Here is a 19,541-nt window from a genome sequence, read left to right on the forward strand (position 1 = left end):
GAAGTGGCGGTGACACACAACACTGTGAATGTACTAAATGCCACTAAACTGGATATTTAAAATGGTAAAGTCTGGGGCGCCTGGGTGGCTCAGTCGGTTAAGCCTGGGCCGTCCACCTGGGTCATGATCCTAAGGTCCTGGGATTGAGCCCCGTGTTGGGCTCCCTGCTCAGCAGGGAGAGTCTGCTTCTCCCTCTGCCTCTGCCCACCCCACCCCTGCTCCAGCTTGCTCTCTCTCTCTCATGCTCTCTCTCATACTTTCTCTCAAATAACATAAAATAAATAAAATGGTAAAGTTGATGTTATATGAATGTTACCTTAATAAATCTAAACAGATGTATAGATTTTGTTGTTGTTGCTGCTTCTCTCCCATTTTTTTAATCTCTAAAGCCAACTTATTCTTTTTAATAACTGATAATAATACACAGCGCACCAATGTCCTACTATTCATCTCATGATTCTCCTGTTAATAGATATCCAAGTTATTTCCAGCTTTTTGCCATTCTAAGACTGGAATGGCATCCTTGTACAAACCCCCAAAAAAGGCTTATGTATTTAGATATTTCAGATTAATTTCTGGAAACATTGTAGCAATTTACACTCTTAGCAATTACTGTGTATCCCACCCTTTTAATTTTTGTTGATCAGAATGGGCAAAAAAAATTTGTCAGTTTCTGTTGCCTTAATTTACATTTCCCTAAGAGCAGTGCTGGTCACCCTGTCATACTGGCCACTTGAATTTCCTCTTCTGTATGAATTTTCTATTCCTAACCTCTGCCCATTTTTCTATTTGGTTATTCTTTTGTTGTCAATTTACATGGGCTCTTTCAGTATTAGCAGTTTTAACCATTTCACCATCCTGTATAATGTAAATTGCTCCTCTCAGCCTATACTTGTATATGGTGGCCACGCTCTTCTTCAAGCTGGAGTAACGAACAGCCTTTTGGATATTTACTTCGTCCTCTGTCTCACAGAGACAGAGGACAATGAAGTCCTGAAGGAGAACAGAACACAGGGAAAATGATTCTTTTGGCATCTCCTTTTAAAACTCCATTTAATGACCCACCTGCATTACTAAAATGTCTCTTGTTGGGGTGATTATAGTTATCTCGTGGGTGTCCGTGCATCTGTGGGCCATGGGAGGCCGGCAAGTGAGGCTTCTGAGGGTGAAGGTTGTGCGGGGTGTGGGACTGAGATATCAGGGAGTCCCGGCTGGAACCCGAAGCCTCTGGTCGAAACGGCTTCTTACCACTAATCACATCATCTTTCTTCTTTTGCTCCTGAGAATAAAAAGAAACCACAGCATCTTAAGCCCCAGGCAGAATTCCCAAGAACAGTATAAAGATCACCACCTCTAAGTATTCCCCTCTTGGCCTCCAACCTGCCATCTACTACAGTCTTCTAAAACATGTTCAGAAATCCCCTCGATGGGATGCCTGGGTGCTCAGCCGTTAAGCGGTTGCCTTCAGGTCAGGTCATGATCCCAGCGTTCTGGGATCAAGCCCCGCATTAGGCTCCCTGCTCGGCGGAAAGCCTGCTTCTCCCTCTCACACTCCCATTGCTTGTGTTCCCTCTCTCGCTGTCTCTGTCAAATAAATAAATAAAATCTTTAAAATAAAAACAAAGAAAGAAATTCCCCCGAGCCCCCACAGCACGCCAAGCACGCCAGCCTCTCAGAGCCGCACCTGCTGCTCTGACAAGAAAGTCACCCTCCGGGGCACCTGGGTGGCACAGCGGTTAAGCGTCTGCCTTCGGCTCAGGGCGTGATCCCAGCGTTATGGGATCGAGCCCCACATCAGGCTCCTCCATTATGAGCCTGCTTCTTCCTCTCCCACTCCCCCTGCTTGTGTTCCCTCTCTTGCTGGCTGTCTCTATCTCTGTCAAAAAAATAAATAAAATCTTTAAAAAAAAAAAAAAAAGAAAGTCACCCTCCGCTACCCTCCGCCGGAAGTCCTGTGAGCACGGACCACGGACTGCTGGGTGCCACCACACAGAGCATCTGCAGGACAGACGCCCAGGCTGTCCACATTCTCAGAGATTCAGCTTGGACCACGTACAACTAGGACCACCAACATTCCTAGACCAATTAGAACGAACAAGCCCTGACTGGCCCAGGTGGCACCAGTTCCTACGCCAAGGTCATCAAGCTGAACATCTAAATGTTTACTTCTTCACCACACAAGTAAACTGTGATGTAAAAATAGAACAAAAAACAATAAGAAAAAAACAAGATATGTAAAGTGACTTAAAATCTTACCATCAAGGGAATTAATGTCTGTAATGTGGTCTGTGTCTTTCTAGGCTTGTGCGTATTTTTTTTTAACAAAGATACTATTTGGTATTCCTCTTTCACTTAATGTACTGTGAACATCTTCTCATGTAAACGCTTATTTGCACAATTTTATTATGGCTGAATGCTACTCCCCAGTATGGATATATCATGACCTATTTAATCTCTTCCTTCCTGTTGGCCATTTAAGTCATTTCCACTGTAAACATGTTTAAATCCTTAATCATCTCATTAAATTCTCAGAAGCAGAACTATTTTAGTCTTTTAACAAATCTGACTGAACTGTCCTTCAGCACGGCTGTGGCAGTGGGCACCCCCAGCAGCAGGACCGCTACTTCGACTCAACAACGCTCACTTTGGATACTTAGATGAACGTGGCCCTTTATCATCATGTGTCTGACCTCATCGTGTGTAACTGCCACTTCCCCTCCTGGGGCTTTTCCTATCCTCTCAGACTTTTACAACGCTTAAAATTTACATTAACGTGCAGTGATGTTATTTCTGTATGTTACTGCTATATCATACTCTTCCACGTAAAATTAAAAGTACTTGAGATACGACTCTACGGTCCCACACGACGCTAAGCACAGTGCACGCAACGAGTACTTCTGAGCACCCGCCCCGTGCCCAGCACAACTCCAGGCCCGGAGGACAGAGCAGAGAAGGAAAGACGCACGTCTCTGCCTTCACGGAGCTGACATGTTGGTGGCGGAGGTGCTGAATGTCCACAGATGGGCCCTACGTGGCTGAGCTGGGTAAGGCCCACACGGCAAGTCAGCAGATCTGAAAACGGGCACGCCGCCATAGGAAACACGGCCCCTGAGTCATCAGCGAAGTCACTTATGTGCCCATCCCCCATGCCAGAGAAGGGAAGGAACTTCTGGGCACCTTCTCGTGTTTGCTCCTTTACGTGAGCAGTTGGGACGCTACGTACGAAAGCTGGAAGGACACCAAGTATACATGGCCCAGAAAAGAAGAGAAAAAGTATTTTCTGCCCACTACCCTGTTACTTATCAGGAGCCGCGTTTATAAGCTACCACAAGACTGGTGAATAAATGATTCCAGGACATAGGAACACAGGGTAAGAACTCCTTGTCAGAATTTTAATATGCTTTGGTTCTAATACACTGGCTATTTCGCCCATCAAGTCTGTTACTTTCAGTACTAGGGGAGCAAGCCGAGAGACTGCAGAGCTAACGCGGCCTTTAGAGCGCACTGTGGGGGACAGGCAGGGCCGTGCTGGGCACCGCCACCTCCACCTGTAGTGAGGCAGAGAACCAAGGACCCTTCCAGCACCAACAAGAGCATCCCATGACCATCTCCCCAGGGAAAAACAGTTATTAAGGAATTTTTCTGTGGAATCGGTTTTTCTCTGTTTGTATAAATTAGGATTGAATTTGTATTTTACCTCCTCTTCTTGAGACCTTTTCTTATGAGCCATCTTGTATAACTTATGCAATTTTCGAGCATCAAATTCTGTAAACTTGGAAACAAAAATCCATAGATTCCTAAAAAAAAAAAATCAATAGTTCTAAGTAAATTATAGAATTCTTTAAATGAATTTTTGTTCCCTTTATGGATGGCAAGCTACTGAATTCTGCTAGGGATACTCTCCCAAGTGTAGAAATTAAATAACAGAAACATTCTTCCAGGTCTGTGCTTCACTAACACATCTTTAGACGCCAGTGTCAACACAGTCTGACTGAGGGGTCTGGAGAGGAGGCTTCTGTCTCCTGGCTAAAATCCCTTAATTCACTGGCACCCAGGAAAGTCCTGAAATCTTCCTCCACATTCCACACCTCTGGAATCAGCCACACAACCCATCATTACCACCATCCTCCCAGTTGGGACCTACATGCATCCGGGCATCCCCATGTTGCGGCCCCTCCTTCCTTCCCAGCTGTCACCACCACCGCCTCTCGCTTCTTCCTTCTAACTCCGAGCAGCACCGCCCTACGATGCCACTGCCCTCACCCTAGCAAGGCATTACCGTGGATGGCAGAGTGACTGACAACACGGGCGCCTAGAACGAGGAGGCAGCAGTACTCGCAGGGAGCTGGAAAAGGAGTCTCACCTCCTTCCACGCTTTGTCGAGAACAGTTTGACCACGTCATGCCACCCACAGAAACAAGACTGACTCCCAAAGTAGTAAACCTGCTGCATCCCTTTCTTTTTAAGATCTTCCAGAATGGGGTTCAGTGGTCTTAACAAACTGCCTTTAAACCCTAAAAACCTCCCAGCACCCCTCACCAGCCTACTTGCAAGCCTGTGCCAAAGCCTGAAGACTGTCCCCTAAGCAGGTCTGCCCTGCTCTTCCACCTCAGTTCAAGTTCACCTGCCTGTCTCTCAGAAGAGCATCCTCCCCGACTGCTCTTCCACAGGCCCCTCCTCCTCCTCAGACACCTGCCAAACCCGGTCTTGCAGTGACCACGTCAGGATGGACAGTGTCTCTGGAATGGGCAAGGACCTTCTCACGAACGACTGCTAGCCAGGCCTACAGTGCCTGGCACACTTCAACACAGACAGGCCCCGGTGCCCGGCAGGAAGCCTAGCTTCACAGATCTATGTACTAGGATGACCTTTTGTTCTCTTCCAACAGGGATTAACTTGGGTAGAAAAACAGCCTAGTGGCTAGGCAAGACGAAGTCGGTAAGAGTATAAAGGGAAAAAAAATACGATTTTAAAACTTAATTTTTTTAAATAGGTGTGAAGCATGCTATGGATAGCATCATGACAGAACATTTTCTTAAATCCATTTTTCACTCAAAACTAATCCACTGGGATTGGGCATATTATACCAAGATAATTACATGAACCATGAAGTGCCTAAGTTCAAAGTCACTTTGGATTATGGAAAGAGACTTAATGTTACAATTATCTTTGAGAAAGAAATTCCAGTTGTGTTTTCCTAAGAAATCAAAAGTGAATACATAAATGAATATGTATGAGCCATGATATGCCTTATAAATTAAAGTTCTGGATTAAACTACATTAATACAAATTACTACTAGAGTTTTTCAGTTACCAGAGAGAATGGAAAAATCATAGTTCTGGTGATTTAATCTTTGTTTCACCTCATGTGTTAGTAGAGAACTATTCAAATAGTTATTATATCTATCAACCTGAGGTGGGTGAAGTAGTGAGACTAGATAATTTTTAAGCCTTCTAGGTTTATAGACCAAGTCTTTGTTCTGAGAACAGGCCAGCAAATCCAGTCTCCCTGCTGTTCTCCTATAAAATGATGACATCATCCTACCTATTCAGAAGACTGGTCTCAGTGGAATGGCCTATTGCAGGGAAAGGAAACTGAAGCCTGCGGGTACGTTGCCAATAGATGGTTTTCATCGGGGGGGAAAAATGCTCATTAGGTGGCTATGTCCCCTTTTGTAAAACCACCACAGAACCCTCCCTGCACACACACTGTCAAGTCACACTGGCAATCTGAGGCCGAAGTCACTTACCTTCTCCACAGTTTGATGTGCTCCTGGTCTGAGTAGGCTTTAAGGCACTCGGCTATCCGGTCTCCGATTTTCAGCAGGCAGTTTCGGGTGTGCTCTAGCTGTTCCTGCACGTTGAGCCCCTTGTCGGGTTTGTCCAGCTGTTTCAGTGCCTTCTTCACGGGCCTCATCCGCTCTTTGCACTGGAATAGGCCAACACAGTAGAAACATAAAACACTTGCAACAAAGACATCTTGTCTTTGTTCCCTATGCCCTAAATTCCCAGAGAAAACCCAGCCCACCCTCATGCCATGTTATTGCTAGAGGAGGAACCGGTTAAAGCCCAGGGAACAAGTGTAGATGTAAAGTCAGGAAAACCTGAGGTGCAGGTCCCAAAAGCATCTCTTAAGAGTGATGACTTCTATACCTTCCTTTTATTATAGCTCAAAATGCCACTTCCTCGTCTGCAAGAGGGGTGTGATAATGCCTCCTAAGGCCATTATGAAGATAAAATGAGAAGCAAGATTATAGGCCTACCCTAGAAACGTCCCACCACCAGATAAACTATCTAAAACTACAGGAGAAAATATTTACAAGTCCTTCGGGCTTACAGGAAACTAAGGAGAAGGCTTGCGGATAAAGATGGTGAGCTGAACCCAACATTTTCTTCCCCTGCCCAACTTCACTGAACAACAGTAAAGGGAGTGTTTCAGAAAGAGGTAAGCCCACAAAGACAAGGGAAAATGAAAGAGAAAACAAGAGCAACAAAATACTGGCAGCAAGGGAAATGACTTAAGAGACTTGAGATGAGAACCAACTTGGTTTACACTCCCCCGAAGGGGAGCTAATACCTCTGAAATAGGAGAGAGTTAAAACTAAGGAGTGGTTTCTTTCAACAATGCTTAGAAGTAACAAACACCCAGATTCACAAGAGACACCCACATTTCCAACTCTGCCCAGTAAAGGGACAGAGGTTATTCTCTGGAGAGGATAAAGGAGAGGGCTCTCAACTGGGCTACGCACTGAAACAGGAGCGTACGAGCACACGCACCCATCAGAGGAGCCAGCGCCTGGCACTGCCCCCCCCAGATTCCAGAACGAAGAGAGCCAGGCCTTCACCCTCCAGTCAGGAGACTGGAGGGTCCTTGCCCACAAACTGACCATCTAAGAGGAGGCTACCAATGCAAGTCTCCCAGTGAAGCAGCCCAGCCACACCGCCAGACAGTGAACACTGGAAGTCGACCAAGCCCCACCCACATGCTCAGAGCTTCCGGTCGGAGGGTTAGGCCCCTACCCCCCAAATGTGTGTGTGGACTACCAATGATTACAAGTCATCTGAAAAAACATCTAACATGAATGATGAAAAACAAGTTAAAGGGAAGTATAAAAAAAATTCAGAGAACCATGGGCAGGGGGGAAGACCTTGGAAGTAAAACATGACGAAAGAAGTTTGCTTAAAAGCTTAAAATAATTATGGGATCGAGCCCCACATCAGGCTCCTCCGCTATGAGCCTGCTTCTTCCTCTCCCACTCCCCCTGCTTGTGTTCCCTCTCTCACTGGGTGTCTCTATCTCTGTCGAATAAATAAACAAAATCTTTAATAATAAAAAAAAAAAAGCTTAAAATAAATATTCATGTGAGATAAAGTGCAGGGGATCTCCTAGAAAGTAGAATTTAAAAAGCAGAAATGGAAAAAAGGTAGTAGTATCAGGGACAACTCCCAGAGTCCAGTTTCCCAAAACAAAAAGTCCTGTAAAGATAAAACTAAGAATTAGGAGGAAATCACCATAAAATAATTCAAGGAAACTTCTCAGACCCATAGGGTATGAGGTACCTCAACCACGAGGTATCTGGTACAACTACAAAGGCACATGAGCACGAAATTTCAGAACAAAGAAAACCCTACCAGCGTCTATCATGCTGTGGTAATTCCATCTATTTACTTTTCAGAGTTATACCTCAATTTTCAAAAAGGACACAAAATAAAAAGATGTACCACAACCTGGAAGGTGTCCAGGATGACTGTAATGGCTAAGACAGCAATATCATGAATGTGTAAAGGATTGCTATAGAAAAGGTAAGAACAAATTACCCCAAAACAGGCGAAGGATACAAAAGACAATCCGCTGGAAACCTGAATGCCTCACACATACGAAAACAAGTGCTGAACTACACCACTGATCAGTATTTCATACCCGTCAGATTGGCAAAAATTAAGAAGTCAGAAATGACCAAATGTTTCTGAGACTGGGAAGCAATCTGAATTCCAATTCCCTGCTAGGAGTACGTAAATCTCCACAATAGCTTGGGAGGGGTAACTCAACAGTACCTAGGGAAGCGGTCGATGTGCGTGTCCCAGGAAAGACCCAGAGCTCTGCACAAGCCACACACTACTCTACAGAAGTGCTTACCCGTGTGTAAATGAAAATATTTACAAGAATTTTGCTGCCATCTATTTTTGGTAATAAACCTTTGGAAAACCCCAAGGTTCATCTACAGGAGAAACAATGAACTGTGGAAGTCATGATATAAAATAATATGAAAGGTTTTTTGTTTTGTTTTGTTTTTTGTTTTAAAGTAAGCTCTATGCCCAGTGTGAGGCTTCAACTCACAACCCTGAGATCAAGTGAGCCAGCCAGGCGCCCCTGAAACAGTTTAAGTGACCAATGTGGATAAACCTCAAAAATAGAGATGCTGTGGGAGGAAAATCAAGTTACAGGATATACACAGTGTGGCATTTTTATGAAATTTTTAAACATGGAAAGCAACATCATGTGCTGTGTATGGACACAGGGAGGCTGTGCAGAAGGGTTCAGAACCCAGGCGCTCGTGCCAAACTATCTGGGTCAAATCTTTGCCCCACGTCTTAACTATGTTAACACGTAACTTCTGTGACTCTCTTCATTTTTTCTTTTAAGATTTTATTTTTATTTACTTATTTTTTGAGAGAGAGAGCTCGTGAGTGGGGAGCTGGGGGAGAAGGGCCGGGAGACAGAGAACCTTACGCCAACACTCAGCTGAGCAGGGAACCCGACTCAGGGCTCGATCTCTCAACCCTGAGATCACGACCTGAGCCAAAACCAAGAGTCTGAAGCCTAACCAACTCAGCCCCCCACATCCTTTCTGACTGGGAGCACAAGACAGGAAATCGATTCTCCAAACTTCTTACTAGAGAGTAAGAAAATCTCTTCCGGCCTGCCTATTTCAGAGCAAAAGGTCTTCACATAGTAGAAGCAATGTGTTCCAAGGTAACATAGTAATGCTCGGGCCGGCTGAGGCTGCGTGGCTGGACCTGGGGAAGGCAGAGCCACCGCAACCACTGTAGCCGCACATGCCAGCATCCTCAATTTCGAGACTTACTATGCTGAACGTCTCCTGGTCCAGATCATCATCCTCATCCTCTCCAATGGGGACAGGTTCACTTCCTGCTGTAATATGGACAGGACCCTGAGATCGCTTTGATTTACTTGAAGATTTGGCATCACCACCTTTAGGCTTTTAAAAAAAGAGTTACAAGGAATCATTGTCATTTGTGCAATTCTGCCTTGCAAGCTGGACATCTCACCGCCGTCACGTCACTCCAGAGGGTAGACATGACAGGCTCGGTTTACAAAAAAGGTAAAATAAAGTCTCCTGAAACATCATGTAGTCAAACCTACATGATAAACGATGTACGAATTAATCATACATCATTTTCCGTTTCTGTCTCCAAACACAGCCAATTATAACTTCAGCTTCAGGACAACACTGTTTTGGCTTCTATTCCCTCATCCATAAAATACACAAGAACATCATCAACAGTAGAGATTATAAATTGGCAGAGGTCTTGTACAATATCATGTAGCAACTTTTATTAACAGCTTATAATCATACACTTCGACCTAGGAATCTGTATTAACTACAGTGCTGTAAGTGACTGAAATGTACATAAATCCACACGGATAAATCTCATTTATCCATGAAAGGATGCAGAAGGATGGAGATACATACGTGTATAATGACTTCATACATGAACATTTAAAAAAATAATACTATGCTTTGCTTACGATTATATAATAAATAGTAAAAGTATAAAAACATGGATAGGGAGGTTTCAAACCATGGGTGGAAAAAAGATGGAGGCAGAGTAATGAAGTCAGGAAAGAGGAATTGGGGGGGGGGGGCTTCAACAGTATTGGTAAAATGTGCACAAAACACGAAATACACCAGCCCAATAAAAGGCACTTAGAGTAAACGTGAAAAAATGTTGGCCACAATTCTATCTTGGGTGGCGGGTGAGTGGATGTTTGGTAAATGGCTCCCTGTGCTTTTATATTGGAAATATTTCACTTAAAAAACAAGTATCTTTCTGTGGGAGCAGAAATGCAAAGGTGTCTGCCACAGCAGGTTTCCTAACATAGAAATTTGAAAGTGATTTCAATATGGGAAATCTACATTACTTCAAAGGTGTTATAATCAAATAGAATCTTCTTTATTCAAAGTGATTTTAACACTTATTTATTCCTTGGGAAAGTCATTTCTGATGACCCGCTTCAGGGGGAACTAAGGGCTACCCAGAGTCTGATGTGATCTTCATTTTGTACTTGTACTTACACGTATAAGACAAAAACTCCAAAGATCAAGAAATTTACTAGAGATGATCACTGGATGGTGGAATTATAGCAGTTACTTGTTTGTATGTTTTAATGATGAAGGGTTAATTGCAAAATAATTTCATCAGAAGCCAGCAAGCATACGTGCAACATTCTACCAGAAATCTGTGGTTTGGAATTAACCTCACAAAAGTCCCAAAGTGAAGACTGCAGGGCTTTTCATCCATTTCTACTCGCAAAGCTTCTCTTGATTATTTGGGTTAACTCCTAAACTTTTCAAATATTCAAATTCATCTATAGATTGTACTCTTCTACCATGAATATGAGAACATATTTCACATCATTATCTGTAAATGCAGCTTTCTCTCACCTGTCCTATCTCATCAAAACTTCCCCTCTGAAATAAGTAATAAGAGATCAACTAAAGGCCTTCTGTATTAAAAAAAAAAAAAAAAAATCCCGTAATTGCACGTTCCCCTCTCTGTAAGAAGAGGTGCAGGCATCCCTGTGACAGCCCCATCCTTCCTTCTTGGATGTACCCTTAAAGAGACAATTATTTCAGGGCACTCAAGCCCCATTCTCTGTCTAAATCCTAGAAGAAATTTCCGAGGCTATGGGTATCTCAGTAAGCAGAAGGACACTGATACCTTCTCTTTCTTATCTTTTGACTTCTTCCTTTCCTTGTCCCCTTCTTTGTCTTTCCTAGAACTCATTTGTTTCTCCTTGTTCTCCTTGTTCTCTTTCTTCTTCTGTTTCTTTTTCATTGGACTTTTTTCTAAGCCATCATCCTAGAAAACAAACAGGGCTATGAGCTTTTGCCACAAACTTTAGATCTACTCGTCTACTTCCTGGAGAGAGGAGCACTGTCCACAATGGTTCATCACTGCATCTATACTTAGAAGCTTGTTTTCAAGCACACAGCCCTAAAGCACCCGCTCGCACAGTTCTAAGCTCTCTGGTAACGACCAGGTAAGCCTGCAGCAACAGGTGCTCTGCAACTCACACCCTCTCTGTAATTCTCAGAACACCCCTTCAGCCATAAGCATTTATCATTCCCATTTCACAGATGGAAAAACTGAGGATCAGAGATATTATAAACCTGTCACCTAGTAATTGTCACAGTTGCTACTACTTTTTGAATTCATGCGTGCATGACAAGTTCATGCCAGTTTCTGTCCCCACTGCTGATCCTCTTGGAGCTAATCTCAAAGAACAATCACATTCGAAGGGCAACCACATAAAATCCCATTAAGCTGTCACTCACTGAAACAACACACTGAATGCTACCTATTTTTCACTTTGCTCAAACCAGAGGTCACCAACTGGCAGGCCCTGGGCCAAACCTGACCCATAGATGTGTTTTGTTGGCCCCCACTAAACTGAACTGCAGAGGCACAAGGCCCCTGGGGAGCCATAGTGCCCACCACCACTCCCTACCTTTTTCAACCACAAGGCTGGGTGTCATGGGCCATTTATCATTACACCTGGCATGGTTCCCTTCATTGACTTCCATTACCTATGAAACTGTGACGGCTGGCTTAAATGAACAAATCGTTCTCTCACAGGGTAAGCAGAGACATATATATTCTATTTTCACTTTATTGACTCTGCATATAAACCAAACACATTTTGAATGGTCTTATACCAGCTGGCACAATAAACGTAGCCTAAAAGACAACCCTCAACTGAAATCCAGCCGCATACCTTTACTTCTCCCTCTTCCGACGGATTGTCTGAGTGTCTAGGAGATGAAAACTCAACCCCATGCTCATCTTTCAGCCTGGGTTCTTTGTTTTCTTTCTTTACTCGAGGCTTCCGCTTCTTTAATTTGGCCTGGAAAGGAGAGAAAATGATGATAAAACCACAAACCTCTAAAACATGACCAAGTAACATTAGGGCTCTTCAGAGCAGTAGCAGCCCAGCTGAAACGAGAAAATTCAAAGGCAATTCAAAGAAGCGCAACCAATTTTACCTGGGGGAGAAAAAGGAAACAGTAATGTACTGTACATGTCCTTACACCACCTAAAAGCATCCATATCCTTGAATCTATTGATTCTAATGTTCGGAATTCATGCTTAAGATAGAATTCAAAGAAGGAAAAAGCACGTTTGGGCACAAAGACACAAATAAATTTATGAGACCTAAGAGTAACATTAAAAAATCTAGACATTAGCTCTAAAACTTAAGCCAAGGAAAACATGCTCTCAATCCACTCATATATGATACAGAAATCTAAAACAAGTATAAACATTATCTAATCTGTCCCTCCAGAACCTAACATATAATTCATACTCAATGTGTTATCTAGAGAACGGCACTACTTATGACATTATTACATGAAAAAGGACAAGGTATCAGATTATGGTGGCTTCTTTTCCCTAAAATTCATTTTGTTTATAATACAGGGAAATTAATGCAAACGGCTGAGCTCTAAGAGCACTAGGAACGCGCACCCAACAAGGACTGCTAGTACCAGATGTAACATCTCGGTGATTCCCATCTTTCTAGGCCTGACTCTGAAATGAACAATCGAGAAAATAAAAGGAGATACGGTTCAAATGAGTTCATTAGCAACTTCGCTGGCATTCTGTGCTAAGTAAGGTGGTCATAACTGAAGGCCAGTTTCTGAATTAACTGTGGATTCTAACTATCCATACTTTACCTCTGGGCCCCATCATTACGAGCAGCCCAGGGTCGGCTGTACCAGGTGAACCTGGTGGTATCCGTACGGTAACCACCGCGATGTTCCAAATTCCAAAACTGAGGGTGCAGCATAAAGAAACAGCAACCTGGACCAGTGGCACCGGCAGAGGTGAGGACTATTTTGAGGCAAAACTGGAGGAGAATGGGCTTTTAAGAAAGCTGCCCAGATGTTCAGGCCTATTATCGAAGGAACATTTCTATGATTACCAACTAAACCATCATGACTGGAACCTCAAAAGCAACACTGACTGTGGGAAGGTACCATTCTGCGCAGCGCCCGGAGGGGGCAGGCAGCCCCTCTCCTACTAAGGCTGTGGGGTCGGAGCCTCGACCTTCTGAAGGATGCCCGGCCAGCGGCCGCACTCACCTCCTCCCCGCCCGTCACGGCCCCCTTCTTCTCCAGGCTCTTCCTGAGCAGCTTCAGCAAGTAGTCCGCTCGCGTTTGCAGCTGCTTCCCCTGAGGCTTTTTATCTGTCTCCACAGGCAGAATCTTCAACAGGAAAGGAAGAGAAGCACCCGCCACCACCCATGTCCCGGTTAGTGGATCAGGATACACAGAGACAACAAAGAACTGAGCAGTCCTTTCCCTCCCCAACCACCCAAAGTACAGATAAAGCCTCAGATCCTATCTCATGTCCATGGCTCCCAGTCACTGAGAATCCCTTATGAGCCGTTCTCGTTTTTACAAAATGGGATGGAGAAATCCAGCTCTCCCACTGGCTCCTACCTGTGCTGTTAACAGGGTAGAACAACTCAGGTAGGAGGGGCTTGTTGGCTTCATCTGCTAGAGCATCCCAGCCGTCGTGGATTTCCTCCTTCCAGGAGCAGGGAATCCCTGGAGCTAGGTTAAAGCTTCGTTTTAGATTGAAAATGCTTCTTAGAGCATGGCCGGAGAGCACTGAGCTATGCCAGGACAGGATCCGTCCCTGCTACCCCAGCTGGACCTCTCAGGCCAGACTGGATTTGGTCTCAGTGCTTATGGCAGGGTGCTGTCACCCTCTGAGAACATCACACATGGGATGAGCATTGTTCGACGTGCCAGGAAAAGCCCTGCCAGGAGCACAACATGGAGCACATCCTACTAAAATTTGAGCCAGTCAGCTTTCCCTGCTTACAGCTCTGAGCACGGCCTTACTACCTGGTAGCCTGATTTACAACGGATAGGGTGGGAGGCTCGATTTTGTGGGAGAAGTACGGCCAATGTTTAATTACATTACAAAAAATACCAAGGTGTGGCTCCTTGTGAAGAACTGAAACACAATGGCTTCAAATATAATTATAAACAAGAGGCCAACAATTAAGGCCGAGGAATCCTTGTATTATTAATGATATCTTACCCTGGTATTTGTTGCAATGAGACTGGATGTGTAAGAATTAGAATTTTAAGATTTCTCCTGTGATTTCCCCAAAATTTCACCTGGCTATTATCTTCATCTAACAGTACCACAGTCCACTAAAGATGGTAATATTCCCCAAAACAAAGAAATCCCAGGAATTTATTACTGTACTAAATTTACGATTTGACCCCCCACCCCCCCAGAAAATAGTTGAAAATAAGTTATCGATATAAAAATATTGTATATAACGAATCTTCCGGAAATCTCCAGCATCACAGATTTACTTACTTTGTCAGTTAACTTAAGCTCTGGATCCGTTTTAATTAGCTCCCAGTTTCCATAGCCATGTTCATAAATTCCCAGCAGTAGTCGCGAATCATCCTCCACCCCCCACTCTACATCGAAATGTGCAGCTTTCACTCGACAGGTTAAGCAGTATCTAAAGGGATTTTAAAAACAGGAGGACATGAGAGGAGGGGCCTTTCGAACTTGGAAATGAACGCAAATGAACACGGACAGAGTATCCTGATGCGTTACACACAAGACAATGAAAACACTACACGACACACAACTAGAACTTCAATTCCTTACAGAACCACCACTCACGCATGTTCACTGAACAGACTCACTTTTTTTTTTCTTCAGGGTCCACAGGGATCGATTTATGCAGCATCTCAAACTCTTCCTCATGTTGTATAATGGATTTCACATTAACCTGAACCCCCGATATTTTGATTGTTGGGCCTCTCTTTTTCCCTGGTCCTTTACCTAAAGGATACCAATTTCACATCAGTTAAGTTAGAATTTGCTGGAGTTCCACAGAAAACATTATCAGCAAACCCTGAACGCTTACTCACTCGATAAATATCTCTAGCTTACTGTTAGTTCAGAAATAAAACCTAAAGTCAAAAACATTTCTCAATTAATGTTCATAAAATAATCTCCAAACAATTCAGCTTTTTAAGATTTAGGATTCTTTTTAATCCACTGGTACTTTTAATTCTATTTTAAAGATTTATTTATTATTATTTTTTTTTTTATTGGACAGAGATAGAGACAGCCAGCGAGAGAGGGAACACAAGCAGGGGGAGTGGGAGAGGAAGAAGCAGGCTCAGAGCGGAGGAGCCTGATGTGGGGCTCGATCCCACAACGCCGGGATCACGCCCTGAGCCGAAGGCTGACGCTTAACCGCTGTGCCACCCAGGCGCCCCTTAATTCTATTTTAATCTTCCTTTTGTTTTATACTTTGGTTCTAAAATTGAAAGTAAAAAAGATTCTGAAGGATTAATAGTAATACTGAAGTTTTTTCTTTTGCTTTCTAACTAGCCTATTAACAGAGTTCAAGAAAATTCAAGTGTTTTAAAGGTGATTTTCTCTACTAAAAAAATAGGCGATCAGGTTAATACCATTTGACAGGATGAACAAAAGGTGTCATGGAAAGATTTCCTTAGCCCTAGTGCCAAATTAAAATAATCCTAGAATTAAAAATGAAACCCAGTCAACTCCAGCCAGATGTTGGCAAGATGATGGCACAAGATACTGACACTTGTCTGTGAGAGGAAAGATGGCTCAGAGTCTGAAAAAAGATTTTTTAACATTCCAATTGATGAAATGGTGCTATAATCATTCATAAGTATTTAGATATTCTTCTGTAATCCTCTAGAATTCACTTGCAAATGCTATTTCCAACAATTCTGAAGACAGCTGGAACAGAATGTGTGAAAATGGGAAAGGCACTTCTCTAAAAATCAGAAATCTGGGATTTATTCCCAAATCTGCACGAAGTACCCCTTCCTCCCTTCTCTTTTCCCCTCTCACTTCTAGTTATTGACCTCTCTGGGTCTGTTTCCTGATCATAAAATAAAAGGACTGCAACAGAAATACGGGCAAAGGGTAAAGAGACAATTGGGAAAAGGAAAAACAAATGATTCCTAAACATTTGAAAGATACTTTAAAATTCTACTACCTTCAATAATATCATTAAAAAGAAAATCTAAAGCACAAAATACCTGACCTCACTCATGATCAGAGAAATGCAAATTATATATATACACATAGCATTTCTAACCTATCATGTTGAAAAATTCAAAAATTTCTTTGAAAACATTATGTTGATGAGAACAACAGGAGACAGACACGTTCATTCAATGCCCGGTGGGAGAGCATAACGCAAAATGGTGTGCATACAAAATTATCTACCACAATACTAAAGCAAAAGATTATACAGCTGAATGCTCCTTCACATACAGTATATCCAGAATGGAGTATGCATGTCTTTAAAAAAATAAATCAGGCAGTGGGAAAAAGACCTACCATTTTTAATGGCATTGAAACGTACAGTAACCATATAGAAAAATAAATAAAACTGGATACCCCAGGAAAAACTCCAAGTGGATCGGAGATATGAAAGTAAATGAAATCACACAAGTACAAAAGGAAAAAGTCAAAGTGAATTCCTGTTTATACTGGGTGTAGAGGCAATGTTTTTAACTAACTCAAAATCTAAACACAATAAGGTAAAAGACTGATACACTGAACTGCATAAAAAATTTAAGTTTTCTTAAAATGCCATAAGCAAAGTAAGTAAAAAGACAAATCACAAACTAGAGGAGAAAACCAGCAACTTTAATCAGAAAAAGAAATCCTAAAAGATAAGAAAATGAACAGAAGAGAGAAATGGGTAGTTCACAAATGGCTCTTAAGAAAACACTCACAACCTTACTCATTAAAAGAAAAACAAGATACCATTTCTCACCTATCAGTTTGGGAAAAACCCACCCATTTGACAATATCCTCCGTTTGTGAGGCTTGTAAACGAGTACCAGTATCCCCTGCTGGTGGCAATATAAATCATGGTATCAGACTGCTGGAAAATGTGGCAAAATCCAATCAAGTCACGCTTCCCCAGGACTCAGCAGTCCCACTTCCAGAAACCTATCCAGAAGACATGCTCATAGAGATACAAAACAGCATATCCACTAGACTACCAATTCACTGCGGCTGTCTTTCTAACAGCCAAAGACTAAAAACAACTCAAATATTCATTACTCAGGAACAAGAAAGTCTGAATTAACGTCTGCGTGAGTGGTGGAACGCTGCAATTACAAAAGGAAAGAAAGAGGATTTGCACACGATAGGGAGTGATCTCCACATGTGAAAATATGTAGGTGCAGAACACAATACGCAGTACGCTATCTACTACAGAAGAGGGCACACGCACTGAAAATCTTACAAAGAAACAGTGGAAAGATAAACCCAAAATTAATAGAAACGGTGACCTATGCAGAAAGCAGGACTGGGGGACGTTGGCACAAAAGAAAGATTCTCCAAATGTACCTTGTTTCAGAGTTTTGAATTCAGACCACGCAAATGTTTCAAAGTTAAGTCAAAATGAGAAAAAGCAATCCCTAAAAACTGAAAATAAATGAAAATGAAAGAGACTGTACTATCTATTAAGTTGGTGGCCTAAGAGAAAAGAAGAACTTCTAATAATTTTAAAACACAGTATTTTAACTGCACAGAGGCAGGGAGATGTATTCCAAAGAAAAAAAAAGGGGCAAAAACATTAAACTTCATTTTGAGCAGTTAAGATTGGCACTGATACTTAGAAACGCGTCTAAACGTAGGATAGGACAAATACATAATTATGTTAGCATTTTTAGGAACAAAAATTTTCCACTTAAGAGTTATCAATAATCTTCCATCTGAGGGGTGCCTGGGTGGCTCAGTCAGTTAAGCGTCTGCCTTCAGCTCAGGTCATGATCCCAGGGTCCTGGGATCGAGTATCCCATCAGGCTCCCTGCTCGGGGTGGGGGTCTACTTCTCCCTCTCCCCCGTCCCCCTGCTCATGCGCTCGCTCTCACTCTCTCAAATAAAAAATCTTAAAAGAGGGGCGCCTGGGTGGCACAGCGGTTAAGCGTCTGCCTTCGGCTCAGGGCATGATTCCGGCGTTATAGGATCGAGCCCCACATCAGGCTCCTCCGCTATGAGCCTGCTTCTTCCTCTCCCACTCCCCCTGCTTGTGTTCCCTCTCTCGCTGGCTGTCTCTCTCTCTGTCAAATAAATAAAATAAAATCTTTAAAAAAAAAAAAAATCTTAAAAGAAAAATAATGATCTTCCATCTGAATTAGAATAGCCACCCTGACCCAGAGTACACTAAACACCAGGTCACGGCAAACACACGTAAGGGCAATGAGTTATGTAATGGCAGGAGAAGCTATCAGCCAGATCCAGAACAAGAACGTGCACCAAAAAAGAGGGATAAGGGAGGCAAGCGACTGTTAGAAGGAACTCTCTCCAAAATATACTGTGAGATGGAAAAAGCAAGGTGCAGAAGAGTGTGCTTGCCACATTTGTGTAATAAAGGGAAAAAACATGATCTATTCATTTTTCATAATACGAATTTTCTCATTTCTAGAAAGATACGAGAAATAGGGATACCAGTTTTTCAATTTGGAACCATGTGAATGTAAAATTTATTCACAACAATTACAATGAAAAATGAAAACATGGTAAGCTTAAAGTTGACTCTTGGGTGTATTCTGAGTGCTTATATAAAAGCATGTACTTGGATCACTGTCCAAACCACGTCAATTTCTTTCACAAAAAAGGAAAATACATCTAAAGAAACTTTTGACTACACTTAAGACACTTTAAGGGACGCCTGGGTGGCTCAGTCAGTTAAGCATCTGCCTTCAGCTCAGGTCATGATCCCAGGGTCCTGCAATCGAGCCCCGCATAAGGCTCCCTGCTAAACAGGTAGCCTGCTTCTCCCTCTGCCTGCTTCTCCCCCTGCCTGTGCGCTCTCTTTCTCTCTCACAAATAAATAAATCTTTAAAAAAAAAAAAAAAAGAATTATTTTTGAAAGACTTTAAAATTCTACTACTTTCAATAATATCATTAAAAAGAAAATCTAAAGCACAAATACTTCTTTCCTGGTATTAGCGAACACTGCAAGCCAGACAGCACACTAAGCACTTCACGTGAATGGAATCAGCCAGGAATCACCCAAACCCTCTGAGGCAGGCACTGTTACTTCCCTCTGCAAATGAGACCATTGTAAGAGTATAACTTGTCAAGCCCTATTATAACAAACTGTAGTGCCATGAAAATCCCACTGTAACAAAATGTTTGTAATATTCACCCAATATTTTATATATCCCAATTAATTCCCTAAATCCTTT

The 19,541-nt window shown here is 42.6% G+C and overlaps 1 protein-coding gene across 15 annotated transcripts in view; it reads right to left on the reverse strand.

The window, feature by feature from the left end:
- Positions 1-19,541, reverse strand: part of CHD2 (chromodomain helicase DNA binding protein 2) — a 119,737-nt gene that overhangs the window by 11,606 nt on the left and 88,590 nt on the right. For 9 of the 15 annotated variants that reach the window (XM_048220869.2, XM_044388382.3, XM_057303794.1 and 6 more), the window contains 9 exons: positions 14,988-15,126; positions 14,647-14,797; positions 13,389-13,511; positions 12,023-12,151; positions 10,966-11,106; positions 9,087-9,221; positions 5,751-5,929; positions 3,698-3,797; positions 1,066-1,279 (listed from right to left, as the gene is read on the reverse strand). In XM_048220869.2, the coding sequence (XP_048076826.1) occupies positions 1,066-1,279; positions 3,698-3,797; positions 5,751-5,929; positions 9,087-9,221; positions 10,966-11,106; positions 12,023-12,151; positions 13,389-13,511; positions 14,647-14,797; positions 14,988-15,126 (1,311 nt within the window). Of the gene's footprint in view, positions 1-1,065; positions 1,280-3,697; positions 3,798-5,750; positions 5,930-9,086; positions 9,222-10,965; positions 11,107-12,022; positions 12,152-13,388; positions 13,512-13,607; positions 13,863-14,646; positions 14,798-14,987; positions 19,400-19,541 lie in introns of those variants that run through there. The other 6 variants (XM_048220871.2, XM_057303795.1, XM_057303798.1 and 3 more) reach the window with 4 other exon arrangements.

Source organism: Ursus arctos, unplaced genomic scaffold (genome assembly GCF_023065955.2).
Source record: "Ursus arctos isolate Adak ecotype North America unplaced genomic scaffold, UrsArc2.0 scaffold_28, whole genome shotgun sequence".
Classification (NCBI taxonomy): domain Eukaryota; kingdom Metazoa; phylum Chordata; class Mammalia; order Carnivora; family Ursidae; genus Ursus; species Ursus arctos.